Source organism: Oncorhynchus kisutch, unplaced genomic scaffold (assembly GCF_002021735.2).
Source record: "Oncorhynchus kisutch isolate 150728-3 unplaced genomic scaffold, Okis_V2 Okis04b-Okis11a_hom, whole genome shotgun sequence".
In the NCBI taxonomy this organism is placed as follows: Eukaryota; Metazoa; Chordata; class Actinopteri; order Salmoniformes; family Salmonidae; genus Oncorhynchus; species Oncorhynchus kisutch.
In genome coordinates, this window is record NW_022261981.1 from 1,750,115 (window position 1) to 1,767,835 (window position 17,721).

Here is a 17,721-nt window from a genome sequence, read left to right on the forward strand (position 1 = left end):
TGTGACAGTGTGGTGAATGTGTACGGAAACTTGCACTTCATTATTTGTCAAATGAGATTCGACAAAGCACATCCAGCAGAAAAGCTTAAACATGCTTCTTGCTGGTCTCGTGTGGTTTGCTGGTTGATGTTGCTGAGAGTCATTATTCTCTACCTATTCATCCTGGCAGGATATCTGCATACATTCTGCATATCATTGTTCCCCCTTCATTTGTATAAAGAACAAACTTTCTGAGTTTCTCTGATAGCCGCTTTAGGATTCCTCAGTTTCAAAACACATGTTGATTGATTACCAGGGCTGCTAAGAGAGTTCAGGTTCAGGAGATTATTGTAGAGGGCTGCTAAGAGAGTTCAGGTTCAGGAGATTATTGTAGAGGGCTGCTAAGAAAGTTCAGGTTCAGGAGATTATTGTAGAGGGGTGCTAAAATAGTTCAGGTTCAGGAGATTATTGTAGAGGGCTGCTAAGAGAGTTCAGGTTCAGGAGATTATTGTAGAGGGGTGCTAAGAGAGTTCAGGTTCAGATGATTATTGTAGAGGGGTGCTAAGAGAGTTCAGGTTCAGGAGATTATTGTAGAGGGCTGCTAAGAGAGTTCAGGTTCAGGAGATGATTGTAGAGGGGTGCTAAGAGAGTTCCGGTTCAGGAGTTTATTGTAGAGGGGTGCTAAGAGAGTTCAGGTTCAGGAGATTATTGTAGAGGGGTGCTAAGAGAGTTCAGGTTCAGATGATTATTGTAGAGGGGTGCTAAGAGAGTTCAGGTTCAGGAGATTATTGTAGAGGGGTGCTAAGAGAGTTCAGGTTCAGGAGATTATTGTAGAGGGCTGCTAAGAGAGTTCAGGTTCAGGAGATGATTGTAGAGGGGTGCTAAGAGAGTTCAGGTTCAGGAGTTTATTGTAGAGGGGTGCTAAGAGAGTTCAGGTTCAGGAGATTATTGTAGAGGGGTGCTAAGAGAGTTCAGGTTCAGGAGTTTATTGTAGAGGGGTGCTAAGAGAGTTCCGGTTCAGGAGTTTATTGTAGAGGGGTGCTAAGAGAGTTCAGGTTCAGGAGTTTATTGTAGAGGGGTGCTAAGAGAGTTCAGGTTCAGGAGTTTATTGTAGAGGGCTGCTAAGAGAGTTCAGGTTCAGATGATTATTGTAGAGGGGTGCTAAGAGAGTTCAGGTTCAGGAGATTATTGTAGAGGGGTGCTAAGAGAGTTCAGGTTCAGGAGATTATTGTAGAGGGCTGCTAAGAGAGTTCAGGTTCAGGAGATGATTGTAGAGGGGTGCTAAGAGAGTTCAGGTTCAGGAGTTTATTGTAGAGGGGTGCTAAGAGAGTTCAGGTTCAGGAGATTATTGTAGAGGGGTGCTAAGAGAGTTCAGGTTCAGGAGTTTATTGTAGAGGGGTGCTAAGAGAGTTCCGGTTCAGGAGTTTATTGTAGAGGGGTGCTAAGAGAGTTCAGGTTCAGGAGTTTATTGTAGAGGGGTGCTAAGAGAGTTCCGGTTCAGGAGTTTATTGTAGAGGGGTGCTAAGAGAGTTCAGGTTCAGGAGATTATTGTAGAGGGGTGCTAAGAGAGTTCAGGTTCAGGAGATTATTGTAGAGGGCTGCTAAGAGAGTTCAGGTTCAGGAGATTATTGTAGAGGGGTGCTAAGAGAGTTCAGGTTCAGGAGTTTATTGTAGAGGGGTGCTAAGAGAGTTCAGGTTCAGGAGATGATTGTAGAGGGGTGCTAAGAGGCCTACTTTGATACTCAAATGAGATGCAATAATATATTAATTTTGTTTACACAATAAATGAGTGAATGAATGGCATTTTATTTTCGTGTCAAACTGGAGTTGGTGCCTTACGGAATTAATTGACAGATAAACAAACAATACAATGATTCAGTGATACAATAAAGAAATGTATTACAGTTTTCAGTACATATGGTTTAAAACAATTCAGAGGAAATGTCATGTTATTCACAGTGGCACTTTCTCCTTCAGTCCTTTATCCCCCCCGACCGACCGCACCTGCTGTCTCGACCTCTGAATGGTCGGCAATGAAAAGCCAACTGACGGGCTGACTGTTGCATCCTCTATAACAGCTGTGAATATTATCTGACCCTGCTGGTCATCCATAAACGTTTGAACATCTGGAAGAATATTCCAGCCTTAACTGTTCTGCCTTATTATTATATGACCATGCTGGTCATTTATGAACATTTGAACATCTTGGCCATGTTCTGTTATAATCTCCACCCGGCACAGCCAGAAGAGGACTGGCCACCCCACATAGCCTGGTTCCTCTCTAGGTTTCTTCCTAGGTTTTGGCCTTTCTAGGGAGTTTTCCCTAGCCACCGTGCTTCTACACCTGCATTACTTGCTGTTTGGGGTTTTAGGCTGGGTTTCTGTACAGCACTTTGAGATATCAGCTGATGTACGAAGGGCTATATAAATACATTTGATTTGATTTGATTTAATGGCTATGTACTCTTTTAGAATCGCCACCGGCACAGCCAGAAGAGATCTGGCCACCCCTCTGAGCCTGGTTCCTAGTGCTGAGAGATTATTGCTTTTTGAGGCCGTTTCAGTTAAAAAACATTTTTTAAGTATCACAGATTTTGGTTAAAAAAATGGACATTCATTTTGAATGCACTATTCATTGTGGGTTGAATGCTGTATCAACACAGAATCAAATAATCAATAAAAGTCCCATGATGGTAGTGACTTCCCATTACTGCTTATCACTTATTAACCATCCTTTTATTTGAAGACTTCATTATTATTTAATTCATTCCAAGTCATCATCAGATCTCCATAGAGCTGATGGCTATGCTGTCTGACAAAATCTCTATTTTAGTAGTTCTTCAAAGTAAATAAGGCATATTTTTATGAATGCGGAATACCAATTATCAAACACTTAGATCATGTATTTTCAGGCTCGAAAAATCAACCTTTTTCTGTCCCTCTCGATCGCGGGTTCTCTCTTATCTCAGTCTCTGTTTCTAGCTCTGATTCATCTCTTCAGAAACTGCACATCGAGCTCACAGAATTTTTTTTATTTTTTTTTAAATTTTAACTAGTTGTTTAAAAAAACAAAAAATGACCAACAGTTAATCACTCAGCACTAGTGGTTTCTCTCAAGGTTTCTTCCTAGGTTGCTGCCTTTCTATGGAGTTCTTCCTAGCCACCGTGCTTCTATGTCTACATTGCTTGCTCTATGCGGTTTTAGGCTGGGTTTCTGTATAAGCACTTTGTGACATCTGTGGATGTGAAAAGGGCTTTATGAATGATTGGTTGAAAGATTGAATGGGTTATAAAAACTATGTTTACGATGAAGCATTATCTCTTTAGTAGCTCTTGGTGTTACTTGCTGTTTTATCTAAAGTCTGATGTAGTCTAATGGTGTCTGTATTCTCTACAGTAGTCTAATGGTGTCTGTATTCTCTACAGTAGTCTAATGGTGTCTGTATTCTCTACAGTAGTCTAATGGTGTCTGTATTCTCTACAGTAGTCTAATGGTGTCTGTATTCTCTACAGTAGTCTAATGGTGTCTGTATTCTCTACAGTAGTCTAATGGTGGCTGTATTCTCTACAGTAGTCTAATGGTGTCTGTATTCTCTACAGTAGTCTAATGGTGGGTGTATTCTCTACAGTAGTCTAATGGTGGCTGTATTCTCTACAGTAGTCTAATGGTGGCTGTATTCTCTACAGTAGTCTAATGGTGTCTGTATTCTCTACAGTAGTCTAATGGTGTCTGTATTCTCTACAGTAGTCTAATGGTGTCTGTATTCTCTACAGTAGTCTAATGGTGGCTGTATTCTCTACAGTAGTATAATGGTGTCTGTATTCTCTACAGTAGTCTAATGGTGTCTGTATTCTCTACAGTAGTCTAATGGTGGCTGTATTCTCTACAGTAATCTAATGGTGTCTGTATGCTCTACAGTAGTCACCTCAGGGTAGGTGGCTTTATTCTCTACATTAGTCACCTCAGGGTAGGTGGCTGTATTCTCTACAGTAGTCTAATGGTGGCTGTATTCACTACAGTAGTCTAATGGTGGCTGTATTCTCTACAGTAGTCACCTCAGGGTAGGTGGCTCTATTCTCTACAGTAGTCACCTCAGGGTAGGTGGCTGTATTCTCTACAGTAGTCTAATGGTGGCTGTGGGTTGTATTCTCTACAGTAGTCACCTCAGGGTAGGTGGCTGTATTCTCTACAGTAGTCACCTCAGGGTAGGTGGTTGTATTCTCTACAGTAGTCTAATGGTGTCTGTATTCTCTACAGTAGTCTAATGGTGTCTGCATTCTCTACAGTAGTCTAATGGTGGCTGTGGGTTGTATTCTCTACAGTAGTCACCTCAGGGTAGGTGGCTTTATTCTCTATAGTAGTCTAATGGTGGCTGTATTCTCTACAGTAGTCTAATGGTGGCTGTGGGTTGTATTCTCTACAGTAGTCACCTCAGGGTAGGTGGCTGTATTCTCTACAGTAGTCTAATGGTGGCTGTATTCTCTACAGTAGTCTAATGGTGGCTGTGGGTTGTATTCTCTACAGTAGTCTAATGGTGGCTGTATTCTCTACAGTAGTCTAATGGTGGCTGTATTCTCTACAGTAGTCTAATGGTGGCTGTGGGTTGTATTCTCTACAGTAGTCACCTCAGGGTAGGTGGCTGTATTCTCTACAGTAGTCTAATGGTAGCTGAACAGGGAGTAAGTAGTTGAATTTGGAGATTTCAGCGGGCACTGTAAGTCTGTGTCCTAAATGCCAACCTATTCCCTTTGTAACTCACTACTTTTAACTGGGCCACTAAAGGAACGCGTAGGGCTCTGTTCAAAAGTAGCACACTGTGTAGGGAAATAGGGTGCAATTTGAGACTCACACTACGAGTGACATTCCTTCATGCAACATTAACCTCCAGGTGAATTGTACGCACAATTGGTTATTAAACACTTGTGAAATACTTTGTTGGAGTCAGTAGCTGTCCGTTAGCAACTCAGGGTAGTTGAACTGATGTGACATCCATTTGGCCTTGAATATAATGTCCCAGTTCTATTAGGTTATCCATGAAAATGGTTTATAGTAAATCAATATGGCTGCTGCTTGTATGTCTCAAGTCTCAAGTCCTGCTGGTTCTAGTGTTAATATTTCGACTCCCCATCTCTTTTCGGTCAACAACAACATTTTTATTTTATTTTTATTTTTACACAGACTCAGTGCTTCAAAATGGTAAATCAAACACTGCAATTTGAGGAAGATTGGAGAAAGTAATGAATCCTTGATAGTTAGTTGTGAACCGTCTTCTGCTGTCAGTGTGCCGTCATGTAAACGTAGGTTAAATCACTACTACACATGTTAAACAACACTAAGTGTATCATTTACCTATAGTTTGTCAAATGTTAACAATGATTCCATTATCTCCTCAGCAAAGTGTTACTAATAGACTCAATCCAATTCAAGCCAGACATTTGCAGCGGTGAGGTGACATTGTGAGATGTTGTTGACTTGATAGCTGCTACTATTGATTATTTAATGTCCAGAAAACACCTTAGGCCACAGTATCTGTATCTTCTTCTTACTACAGTAGGCTCTTTCTATTTGTGATACGTTTTCCAATTAGACAACATCTTTATCTCGCCGAGCACCCATTTGGGAGCAGAGAGAGATTTTTTTCATGCGTTTCAAATGGCTCCCTATTCCCTACAAAGCGCACTTCTCACTACTCATTGCCCATAGGTCTCTGGTCAAATGTAGTGCACTACATAGGGAATATGGTGCGATTTGGGATGCTGACATTGTAAATGAGGTCCATTCAGGCATTCATTAAGGTCATACTCTGTTCCATTATGAGCTGTGATATATTATCCAGCCTTATTTACTGCCATTATTGACCAGGTATCAGTTACACGGCAGCTGGGGTTTTATTTAGAACAAAACGTTATCGACGTGGCCCCAGCTGTCAATGACATGTAGGCGCGGCATCTGCTTCGGTAGACAAATGTGATATAGATCAGTAGGGAGAGAGACAGGATGGGTCTTTATGTCGATGCCTCACTCACTCTATTACTATACTGGGCAGCAGGTAGAGGACTCAATCACTCACGTCAATCTACTACAGAAAGGATGTCTTTTACTAATAAAACATAAAACAGCCATAAAATGTGTTTTAAAAATAATTTTGTGAATTCCTAACGTAACGTTAGTGGCTTGGCTTCCTCATGGAAAGGAAATTGTCCCACTTTTCAGAGTAGTACATTCTTCTTTACTTAATGGCTAGTCATAGCTTAACAAGGACATTTGGAAGGACATTGTCTCCAAGTAGAGCATGTGGTGCACAGTGTGTTCCATGGCATGTTCTTTATTGAGTTCATACTGCTGGATTTATATTTCATTTTGTCCTCAGGTGTCTTGTATTGTCTGTTTGATGGAAGAAACTATCTGATTTCTATGTGTGTTTGGGTGTTGCAGGGTTTCAAGGGGAAGATTGTTCCGTGGATATGGACCTCTGCTCACTAGGAACATGCCAAGAACGCACGGTGACCTGCACTGAGACTGGGAATGGACAGAACGTCACATGTATTTGTGAAAAAGGTAATTCCCCATGGACGCATGTTACCTTTCAAACACGACAGATTACAAATGTAGGATCTTAATTTGATCACCCTGTTGCATGAGAACCTGCAATTCAGGACATTAAAACTTGTATTGTGTTTGAGGTTTAAAAAGGCTTCTGTAGTTTGTAATTTCCACTTTAAAATTAGATTTCCCCTTATGAATAATTCATCAACCCCTACAAAACCGTATAATCCACATAATAATAATAATAATTCACATGTCCTGTTGCTGCAGGATTATTTTCCTGCTGTAGCAAACTGGCTTAAATTAAGACCCTACATCTGTATAGTACATTTATGGAGTAAGTTGTTGATGATAAAAAATGACATTTCAAATATTTTTAAGATTAGTTTTTCAACAACTTGTGACAGAATTGTTCAGTTTATCAATATAGATTGAAATATATCATACATCTTGCTTGATAGTTCAGTTAGAATCAGTTAAGAGGCGATATTGAGTACATATTAGATATTCATCAGGCTGTTTCCTGTCTGAGTCATCATAGTGATCGTCTCTCTTTTTCTAAACGAGGGAACATTAAGAATAGATGGTCAAGAATAGATTTGGTTTTCAGGGGGGGGGTCTATTTCCATCTGCAATACACGACCAAAAGTCGTCAAACATCTCATTCCAAAATCTTGGGCAATAATATGGAGTTGGTCCCCCCCCCCCCCCTTTGCTGCTATAACACTCTTCCCACTCTTCTGGGAAGGCTTTCCACTAGATGTTGGAACATTGCTGCGAGGACTTGCTTCCATTCAGCCACAAGCGCATTATTGAGGTCAGGCACTGATGTTGGGCCGATTAGGGCTGGCTCGCAGTCGCCATTCCAATTCATCCCAAAGGTGTTCGATGGATTTGAGGTCAGGGTTCTGTGCAGGCCAGTCGAGCTCTTCCAGACTGATTTCGACAAACCATTTGTGTATGGACCTGGCTTTGTGCATGAGGGCATTGTCATGCTGAAACAGGAAAGGGCCTTCCCCAAACTGTTGCCACAAAGTTGAAAGCACAGAATCGTCTAGAATGTCATTTTATGATGTATCGTTAAGATTTCCCTTCACTGGAACTAAGGGCCCAACCTGAACCATGAAAAACAGCCCCAGGCCATTATTCCTCCTCCACCAAATATTACAGTAGGCAGTATGCATTGGGGCAGGTAGAGTTCTCCTGGCATCCACCAAACCTAGATTAGTCCGTCGGCCTGCCAGATAGTGAAGCGTCGTTCCTCACTCCAGAGAATGATTTGCGACTGCTCCAGAGTCCAATGGTGGCGAGCTTTACACCACTCCAGCCAACGCTTGGCATTGCACATGGTGATCTTAGGCTTGTGTGCTGCTACTCGGCCATCGAAACCCATTTCATGATGCTCCCGACTAACAGTTCTTGTGCTGATGTTTCTTCCAGAGGCAGTTTGGATATTGTATGAAGTCTTGAGTGTTTAGCTATGGGGTTAAAGTTCGAGTTGCTTCACGATAGTGAAGCTTGTATCATAAAAATAACCCTGTCTGTGCATATTTGTAAACAACAGCTGGTGCACGAAATCTAAGGAAGTCTCTAGATTTTGCTCGCCTGAAGTAGAGTATATTGTGATAAACTGCAGGCCACACTACTTGCCTAGAGAGTTCTCAGCTATACTTTTCGTGGCTGTTTATTTACCACCACAGACAGATGCTGGCACTAAGACCTCACTCAGTCAGCTGTATAAGGAAATAAGCAAACAGGAAACCACTCACCCAGAGGAGGCGCTCCTAGAGGCCGGAGAATGCAGGGAAACTTAAATCAGTTCTACCAAATCTCTATTAACATGTTAAATGTGCAACCAGAGGGGGGAAAAAAAATTCTAGATCACCTGTACTCCACACACAGAGACGCGTACAAAGCTCTCCCTCGCCCTCCATTTGGTAAATCCGACCACAACTCTATCCTCCTGATTCCTGCTTACAAGCAAAAATTAAAGCGGGAAGCACCAATGACTCGGTCTATAAGAAAATGGTCAGATGAAGCAGATGCTAAACTACAGGAATGCTTTGCTATCACAGACTTGAACATGTTCCGGTATTCTTCCGATGACATTGAGGAATACACCACATCAGTCACTGGCTTTATCAATAAGTGCATTGAGGACGTCGTCCCCACAGTGACTGTACGTACATACCCCAACCAGAAGCCATGGATTACATGCAACATTCGCACTGAGCTAAAAGGTAGAGCTGCCGCTTTCAAGGTACGGGACTCTAACCCGGAAGCTTACAAGAAATCCCGCTATGCCCTGCGACAAACCATCAAACAGGCAAAGCGTCAATACAGGGCTAAGATTGAATCATACTACACCGGCTCCGACGCTCGTCGGATGTGGCAGGGCTGGCAAACTACTGCAGAGTATAAAGGGAAGCAGAGCCGCGAGCTGCCCAGTAACACGAGCCTACCAGACGAGCTAAATCACTTCTATGCCCTCTTCGAAGCAAGCAACACTGAGGCATGCATGAGAGCAGCAGCTGTTCCGGACGACTGTGTGATCACGCTCTCCGTAGCCGACGTGAGTAAGACCTTTAAACAGGTCAACATACACAAGGCTGCGAGGCCAGACGGATTACCAGGACGTGTGCTCTGGGCATGTGCTGGCAGGTGTCTTCACTGACATGTCCGAAATTTAGTCTGTAATACCAACATGCTTTAAGCAGACCACCATAGTCCCTGTGCCCAAGAACACAAAGGCAACCTGCCTAAATGACTACAGACCCGTAGCACTCACGTCCGTATCCATGAAGTGCTTTGAAAGGCTGGTCATGGCTCACATCAACATCATTATCACAGAAACCCTAGACCCACTCCAATTTGCATACCTCCCAAACAGATCCACAGATGATGCAATCTCTATTGCACTCCACACTGCCCTTTCCCACCTGGACAAAAGGAACACCTATGTGAGAATGGTGTTCATTGACTACAGCTCAGCGTTCAACACCATAGTACCCTCAAAGCTCATAACCAAGCTAAGGAACCTGGGACTAAACACCTCCCTCTGCAACTGGATCCTGGACTTCCTGACAGGCCACCCCCAGGTGGTGGGGGTAGGTAGCAACACATCTGCGACGCTGATCCTCAACACTGGAGCTCCCCAGGGGTGCGTGCTCAGTCCCCTCCTGTACTCCCTGTTCACCCACGACTGCATGGCCAGGCACGACTCCAACACCATCATTAAGTTTGCTGACGACACAACAGTGGTAGGCCTGATCACCGACAAGACAGCCTATAGGGATGAGGTCAGAGACCTGGCCGGGTGTTGCCAGAATAACAACCTATCCCTCAACGTAACCAAGACTAAGGAGATGATTGTGGACTACAGGAAAAGGATCACCGAGCATGTCCCCATTCTCATCGACAGGGCTGTAGTGGAGCAGGTTGAGAGCTTCAAATTCCTTGGTGTCCACATCAACAACAAACTAGATTGGTCCAAACACACCAAGACAGTTGTGAAGAGGGCACGTCAAAGCCTATTCACCCTCAGGAAACTAAAATATTTGGCATGGGTCCTCAGATACTCAAAAGGTTCTACAGCTTCAACATCGAGAGCATCCTGACCGGTTACATCACCAGCTCGACCTCCGACCACAAGGCATTTCAGAGGGTAGTGCGTACGGCCCAGTACATCACTGGGGCAAAGCTGCCTGCCATCCAGGACCTCTACACCAGGCGGTGTCAGAGGAAGGCCCTACAAATTGTCAAAGACCCCACCCACCCCAGTCATAGACTGTTCTCTCTACCACCGCATGGCAAGCGGTACCGGAGTGCCAAGTCTAGGACAAAAAGGCTTCAACAGTTTTTACCCCCAAGCCATAAGACTCCTGAACAGGTAATCAAATGGTTACCTGGACTATTTGCATTGTGTGCCTCCCCCCAACCCCTCTTTTACGCTGCTGCTACTCTCTGTTTATCTTATCACTTCAACTATACATTCACGTACATACTACATAAATTGGCCCGACGAACCAGTGCTCCCGCACATTGGCTAACCGGGCTATCTGCATTGTGTCCCACCACCTGCCAACCCCTCTTTTTACGCTACTGCTACTCTCTGTTCATCATATTTGCATAGTCACTTTAACGATACCTACATGTACATACTATCTCAATAAGCCTGACTAACAGGTGTCTGTATATAGCCTTGCTACTCTTTTTCAAATGTCTTTTTACTGTTGTTTTATTTATTTACTTACCTACGCACACACACACACACACAAACACACCTTTTTTCCCGCACCATTGGTTAGAGCCTGTAAGTAAGCATTTCACTAAGGTCTACCTATACCTGTTGTATTTGGCGCACGTGACAAATAAACTTGGATTTGATTTGATGAATGCAGGGTACAGACAGTGAACAGTGTTGTGATGTTATACAGGTGTTACGAATCCCTTTTGGCCTGACAGTCTAGGGGAGATGGTAACGAGACCCGTAACAGTCTAGGGGAGATTGTTACGAGTCTCGTTACCGTCTAGGGGAGATGGTAACGAGACTCGTAACAGTCTAGGGGAGATGGTAACGAGACTCGTAACAGTCTAGGGGAGATGGTAACGAGACCCGTAACAGTCTAGGGGAGATGGTAACGAGACCCGTAACAGTCTAGGGGAGATGGTAACGAGACCCGTAACAGTCTAGGGGGGATGGTAACGAGACCCGTAACAGTCTAGGGGAGATGGTAACGAGACCCGTAACAGTCTAGGGGAGATGGTAACGAGACCCGTAACAGTCTAGGGGAGATGGTAACGAGACCCGTAACAGTCTAGGGGAGATGGTAACGAGACCCGTAACAGTCTAGGGGAGATGGTAACGAGACCCGTAACAGTCTAGGGGAGATGGTAACGAGACCCGTAACAGTCTAGGGGAGATGGTAACGAGACCCGTAACAGTCTAGGGGGGATGGTAACGAGACCCGTAACAGTCTAGGGGGGATGGTAACGAGACCCGTAACAGTCTAGGGGAGATGGTAACGAGACCCGTAACAGTCTAGGGGAGATGGTAACGAGACCCGTAACAGTCTAGGGGAGATGGTAACGAGACCTGTAACAACTCATTATAATAGTGAAAAAGTCAAAGTGAGAATGAAATAACCACAGACAACTAAATTACCGTCAAACACATGGTTTATTAGAAAACACACGGTAATGGGGGGGGGAGCAGGAAAAGGGGCTGAGCTGGACCCAAGGAAAGAAACTATAAGCATCCAAAAACACCCCTAAGCTAGACTAGCCTATTTCAACAACAGCTAACGAACTAACCAAAAATACAGTGGGTGGTCCGCCCAGTTCTAACTAGTGTTTTAAACAAAGTTTACCTACGGGTAGTGTATGCCCATGGGCGACTTGTCTTGGTTCCCCCTTTTCCCACCAGCAAACAAACACCATAACCAAAAACAATACTCACAGGTGAGGACAAAGTGATATGGAGGTGCTCAAACAAAAGAGAGCGATAGAGAGACATAGTAGGAGAGAGTGACACAGAGATCTACAGACATATGGCATTAACAGAGGGATTGCGCTCTAGAGCAAACAACTGACAGGGTTTTTAAACCAAGGGAAAGGAACTGTGATTGGGTAGGAAACAGGAGGAGGTGTGTCTTCTGATTGATGATTGATTGGTGACTGATTGGGGAGTGATGATTTCCACCTGTGAGGGGAGAAGGAGAGAAACAGACAGTGAACAGTGTTGTGATGTTATAAAGGGTACAGACAGTGAACAGTGTTGTGATGTTATAAAGGGTACAGACAGTGAACAGTGTTGTGATGTTATAAAGGGTACAGACAGTGAACAGTGTTGTGATGTTATGCAGGGTACAGACAGTGAACAGTGTTGTGATGTTATAAAGGGTACAGACAGTGAACAGTGTTGTGATGTTATAAGGGTACAGACAGTGAACAGTGTTGTGATGTTATGCAGGGTACAGACAGTGAACAATGTTGTGATGTTATAAAGGGTACAGACAGTGAACAGTGTTGTGATGTTATGCAGGGTACAGACAGTGAACAGTGTTGTGATGTTATGCAGGGTACAGACAGTGAACAGTGTTGTGATGTTATACAGGGTACAGACAGTGAACAGTGTTGTGATGTTATAAAGGGTACAGACAGTGAACAGTGTTGTGATGTTATACAGGGTACAGACAGTGAACAGTGTTGTGATGTTATAAAGGGTACAGACAGTGAACAGTGTTGTGATGTTATAAAGGGTACAGACAGTGAACAGTGTTGTGATGTTATAAAGGGTACAGACAGTGAACAGTGTTGTGATGTTATACAGGGTACAGACAGTGAACAGTGCTGTGATGTTATAAAGGGTACAGACAGTGAACAGTGTTGTGATGTTATACAGGGTACAGACAGTGAACAGTGTTGTGATGTTATAAAGGGTACAGACAGTGAACAGTGTTGTGATGTTATAAAGGGTACAGACAGTGAACAGTGTTGTGATGTTATAAAGGGTACAGACAGTGAACAGTGTTGTGATGTTATGCAGGGTACAGACAGTGAACAGTGTTGTGATGTTATGCAGGGTACAGACAGTGAACAGTGTTGTGATGTTATACAGGGTACAGACAGTGAACAGTGTTGTGATGTTATAAAGGGTACAGACAGTGAACAGTGTTGTGATGTTATGCAGGGTACAGACAGTGAACAGTGTTGTGATGTTATGCAGGGTACAGACAGTGAACAGTGTTGTGATGTTATAAAGGGTACAGACAGTGAACAGTGTTGTGATGTTATGCAGGGTACAGACAGTGAACAGTGCTGTGATGTTATACAGGGTACAGACAGTGAACAATGATCGTAAAGTGATACATGCATTCATTAAAATGTAACTAAAATATTTGCTCATGTCCAAACGACCCATCACACATCTAACCATCACACCTAAAATGTAAAACATTATCTTAGTCTGAGTGATTATCCCGTGGAGGTTCAGGCGACCATATCAATAACCAACAACTTCATTACTCCCCTTGCACTTATTCTTGACGTGTGTCAGAGTGAACGATCATGAGTGATTTGTTATGTAAATGAAAGAGCAACCCTACAGTGAGCTCCAGCCTCCTCCGCCACTCCTCTCTAGTCCTCTACCCAGCTCTGGCTCCACGTCTCAAGGGCAAATTACACGCCGCACCGGATGGCCTTTCAGAAATGTTTTAGACTGGCAGGGGTTGGCATACGCATTATCTACTGCCTTAATGCTGCACCTGCCAAGATAGCTTAACAGGAATATGTATCACACGCGCACTCACTCACACACACACACACACTCACACACATACTCACACACACTCACTCACACACTCACACACACACACATACACACACTCACACACACTCACTCACACACTCACACACACACATACACACACTCACACACACTCACTCACACACTCACACACACACATACACACACTCACACACACTCACTCACACACTCACACACACACAATACACTAAACAGCGTATGTACCGGCACCACCTCCTAGAACTGTCTCCCTCACTGCAATGTGTCCTATGTGTTCTTACACTCCATTATATTGTACAAGCTAAAAGCATTGTTTCAGAAGCAATAAAGAGAAGCATGGCTAAACCCAAGACACTGTGTTTGTCCCAAATGGCACCCTATTCCCTAAATACTTCTACAGAGCCCTATGGGCCCTGGTCAAACGTAGTGCACGAAATAGGGAATAGTGTGCCATTTCTTATTTTTTTAAAGTGGGGACTCTGTAATGATCAATACCTTGGAGGAAGTGATGCGTGTTGCTGATGCGACAGACACACTTGGTTTCAGGATTTTAATAGTCCTTTCTCTCCTTCCCAAATAGTACCCTATTCCCTATGGGCCCTTTTCAAAAGTAGTGCACTATATAGGGAATAGGGTGCCATTTGTGACATTGATAGTCTTTGTCAAAACACTCAAAAGTGCCCACTGACAGGAAGAAAGCACATTTTAAAAACAAGAAGTACTGATGTGAAAAAAGACTACAAGAACAGAGTAATGTCCAGCTGAATGTCTTCAACTGAAACGTCAGAGGGGTTAAAGGAGTCATTTAACCCCTCTGAATCAGAGAGCTGCAGGAGTCATTTAACCCCTCTGAATCAGAGAGCTGCAGGAGTCATTTAACCCCTCTGAATCAGAGAGGTGCAGGAGTCATTTAACCCCTCTGAATCAGAGAGGTGCATGAGTTATTTAACCCAACCCCTCTGAATCAGAGAGGTGCAGGAGTCATTTAACCCAACCCCTCTGAATCAGAGAGGTGCAGGAGTCATTTAACCCAACCCCTCTGAATCAGAGAGGTGCAGGAGTCATTTAACCCAACCCCTCTGAATCAGAGAGGTGCAGGAGTCATTTAACCCAACCACTCTGAATCAGAGAGGTGCAGGAGTCATTTAACCCAACCCCTCTGAATCAGAGAGGTGCAGGAGTTATTTAACCCAACCCCTCTGAATCAGAGAGGTGCAGGAGTCATTTAACCCGACCCCTCTGAATCAGAGAGGTGCAGGAGTCATTTAACCCGACCCCTCTGAATCAGAGAGGTGCAGGAGTCATTTAACCCGGCCCCTCTGAATCAGAGAGGTGCAGGAGTTATTTAACCCAACCCCTCTGAATCAGAGAGGTGCAGGAGTTATTTAACCCAACCCCTCTGAATCAGAGAGGTGCAGGAGTCATTTAACCCAACCCCTCTGAATCAGAGAGGTGCAGGAGTCATTTAACCCAACCCCTCTGAATCAGAGAGGTGCAGGAGTCATTTAACCCAACCCCTCTGAATCAGAGAGGTGCAGGAGTCATTTAACCCAACCCCTCTGAATCAGAGAGGTGCAGGAGTTATTTAACCCAACCCCTCTGAATCAGAGAGGTGCAGGAGTCATTTAACCCGACCCCTCTGAATCAGAGAGGTGCAGGAGTCATTTAACCCGACCCCTCTGAATCAGAGAGGTGCAGGAGTTATTTAACCCAACCCCTCTGAATCAGAGAGGTGCAGGAGTTATTTAACCCAACCCCTCTGAATCAGAGAGGTGCAGGCGTCATTTAACCCAACCCCTCTGAATCAGAGAGGTGCAGGAGTTATTTAACCCAACCCCTCTGAATCAGAGAGGTGCAGGAGTTATTTAACCCAACCCCTCTGAATCAGAGAGGTGCAGGAGTTATTTAACCCAACCCCTCTGAATCAAGAGGTGCAGGGGCTTCCCTTAATGGACATCCACGTCATCAGCGCCCGGGGAGCAGTTATTGTTGAGGGTTAACTGCCTTGCTCATGGGCAGAACGGCATTCGAACCAGGGAGACCTTTGGGTTACTGGCCCAGTGCTTTTAACCACTGCTGCTCCAGGTGTGGGCTGAAATAGCCGAGGTGCTTTGTGTTGTTCAACTATCTCTGTTACAGCTAAGTCCAGTAATGTAATCATGTGTTTAACTATCTCTGTTACAACTAAGTCCAGTAATGTAATCATGTGTTTAACTATCTCTGTTACAGCTAAGTCCAGTAATGTAAATATGTGTTTAACTAAGTCCAGTAATGTAATCATGTGTTTAACTATCTCTGTTACAGCTAAGTCCAGTAATGTAATCATGTGTTCAACTATCTCTGTTACAGCTAAGTCCAGTAATGTAATCATGTGTTTAACTATCTCTGTTACAGCTAAGTCCAGTAATGTAATCATGTGTTTAACTATCTCTGTTACAGCTAAGTCCAGTAATGTAATAATGATCTTCCATTGAAATGTGTAGGTTGTACATTACAGCAGCATTGTGTTTCTACCTCCATTACCCGGCCACTGCATGGCCAGCACCTGTGTTGATTGTTAAGCTCAGCGAATCACTGTTCAGCATTCCCTCAGAGAAGGCAATGCATTAACTTTATCTGGACATGATTGCATCAGTGATCATGGTCTGTTTTACAAGACTCTCCAGACATCTCTTCAGATAGAGCACCGGTAAATAGATTTTCAGTAACCATGTGTCAAACCAGGGTTCAAATAGCATTTGTTTTCTTTAAAATACTTTGGCTGAGCTTGACTGAGCTAGCCTGGCATAATGTAACCAACAGATTAGGATCAAAAGTGTAAATCTCACTCATCTGGCAATCTAGGCAGTGGATCAATCAAACCGTCAAAGTATTTGTAATAGAACGAATACTCTTTGAACCCAGGTACTAACAACAGGGTTGGGGAAAGAACTGATACTTATGATCCCCATAGGTGCTTGTTATGGTGCAAGGCTTCGATAGAATGGCACCCTGCCTGCCCTGTTGAACATTGGGCCAAACACCTCTCTCTCTCTCTCTCTCTCTCTCTCTCTCTCTCTCTCTCTCTCTCTCTCTCTCTCTCTCTCTCTCTCTCTCTCTCTCTCCTCTCTCTCTCTCTCTCTCTCTCTCTCTCTCTCTCTCTCTCTCTCTCTCTCTCTCTCTCTCTCTCCCTCTCCCTCTCCCTCTCCCTCTCCCTCTCCCTCTCCCTCTCTCTCTCTCTCTCTCTCCACTTTCACTTTCACTTTCACTTTCACTTCCACTTCAGTCAATGAGTTAGTTAGTTAGTCATCTCACCACTGCTTCCCCTGCCTACACACCTTATTGACGATATTGAACAAGGCAGGGAGGTGTTTGTGTGATCACAAACCTGTGTGTTTCCTGCGTCTCTTGGAATGTAGGAGGTGAGGTTCGTGTTCGACCAAATCACAGGATCTGGCCTGTTTAATGTTACATAACAGATCACAGGATCTGGCATGCTTAATGTTACATAACAGATCACAGGATCTGGCCTGTTTAATGTTACATATTAGATCACAGGATCTTGCCTGTTTAATGTTACATAACAGATCACAGGATCTGGCCTGTTTAATGTTATATATTAGATCACAGGATCTTGCCTGTTTAATGTTACATAACAGATCACAGGATCTGGCCTGTTTAATGTTATATATTAGATCACAGGATCTTGCCTGTTTAATGTTACATATTAGATCACAGGATCTGGCCTGTTTAATGTTACATAACAGATCACAGGATCTTGCCTGTTTAATGTTACATAACAGATCACAGGATCTGGCCTGTTTAATGTTATATATTAGATCATATCACAGGATCTGGCCTGTTTAATGTTATATATCAAAGAGACAATTAATGCCTCATTAACAATGAT

General features: G+C 43.7%; 1 protein-coding gene across 1 annotated transcript in view; it reads left to right on the plus strand.

Annotated features, from left to right (window-relative positions):
• eys (eyes shut homolog) overlaps positions 1–17,721 on the plus strand; it is a 171,646-nt gene that overhangs the window by 82,416 nt on the left and 71,509 nt on the right. Inside the window, exon 13 of the mRNA XM_031813047.1 lies at positions 6,416–6,538. Within this exon, the coding sequence (XP_031668907.1) occupies positions 6,416–6,538 (123 nt within the window). The remainder of the gene's footprint in view (positions 1–6,415; positions 6,539–17,721) is intronic.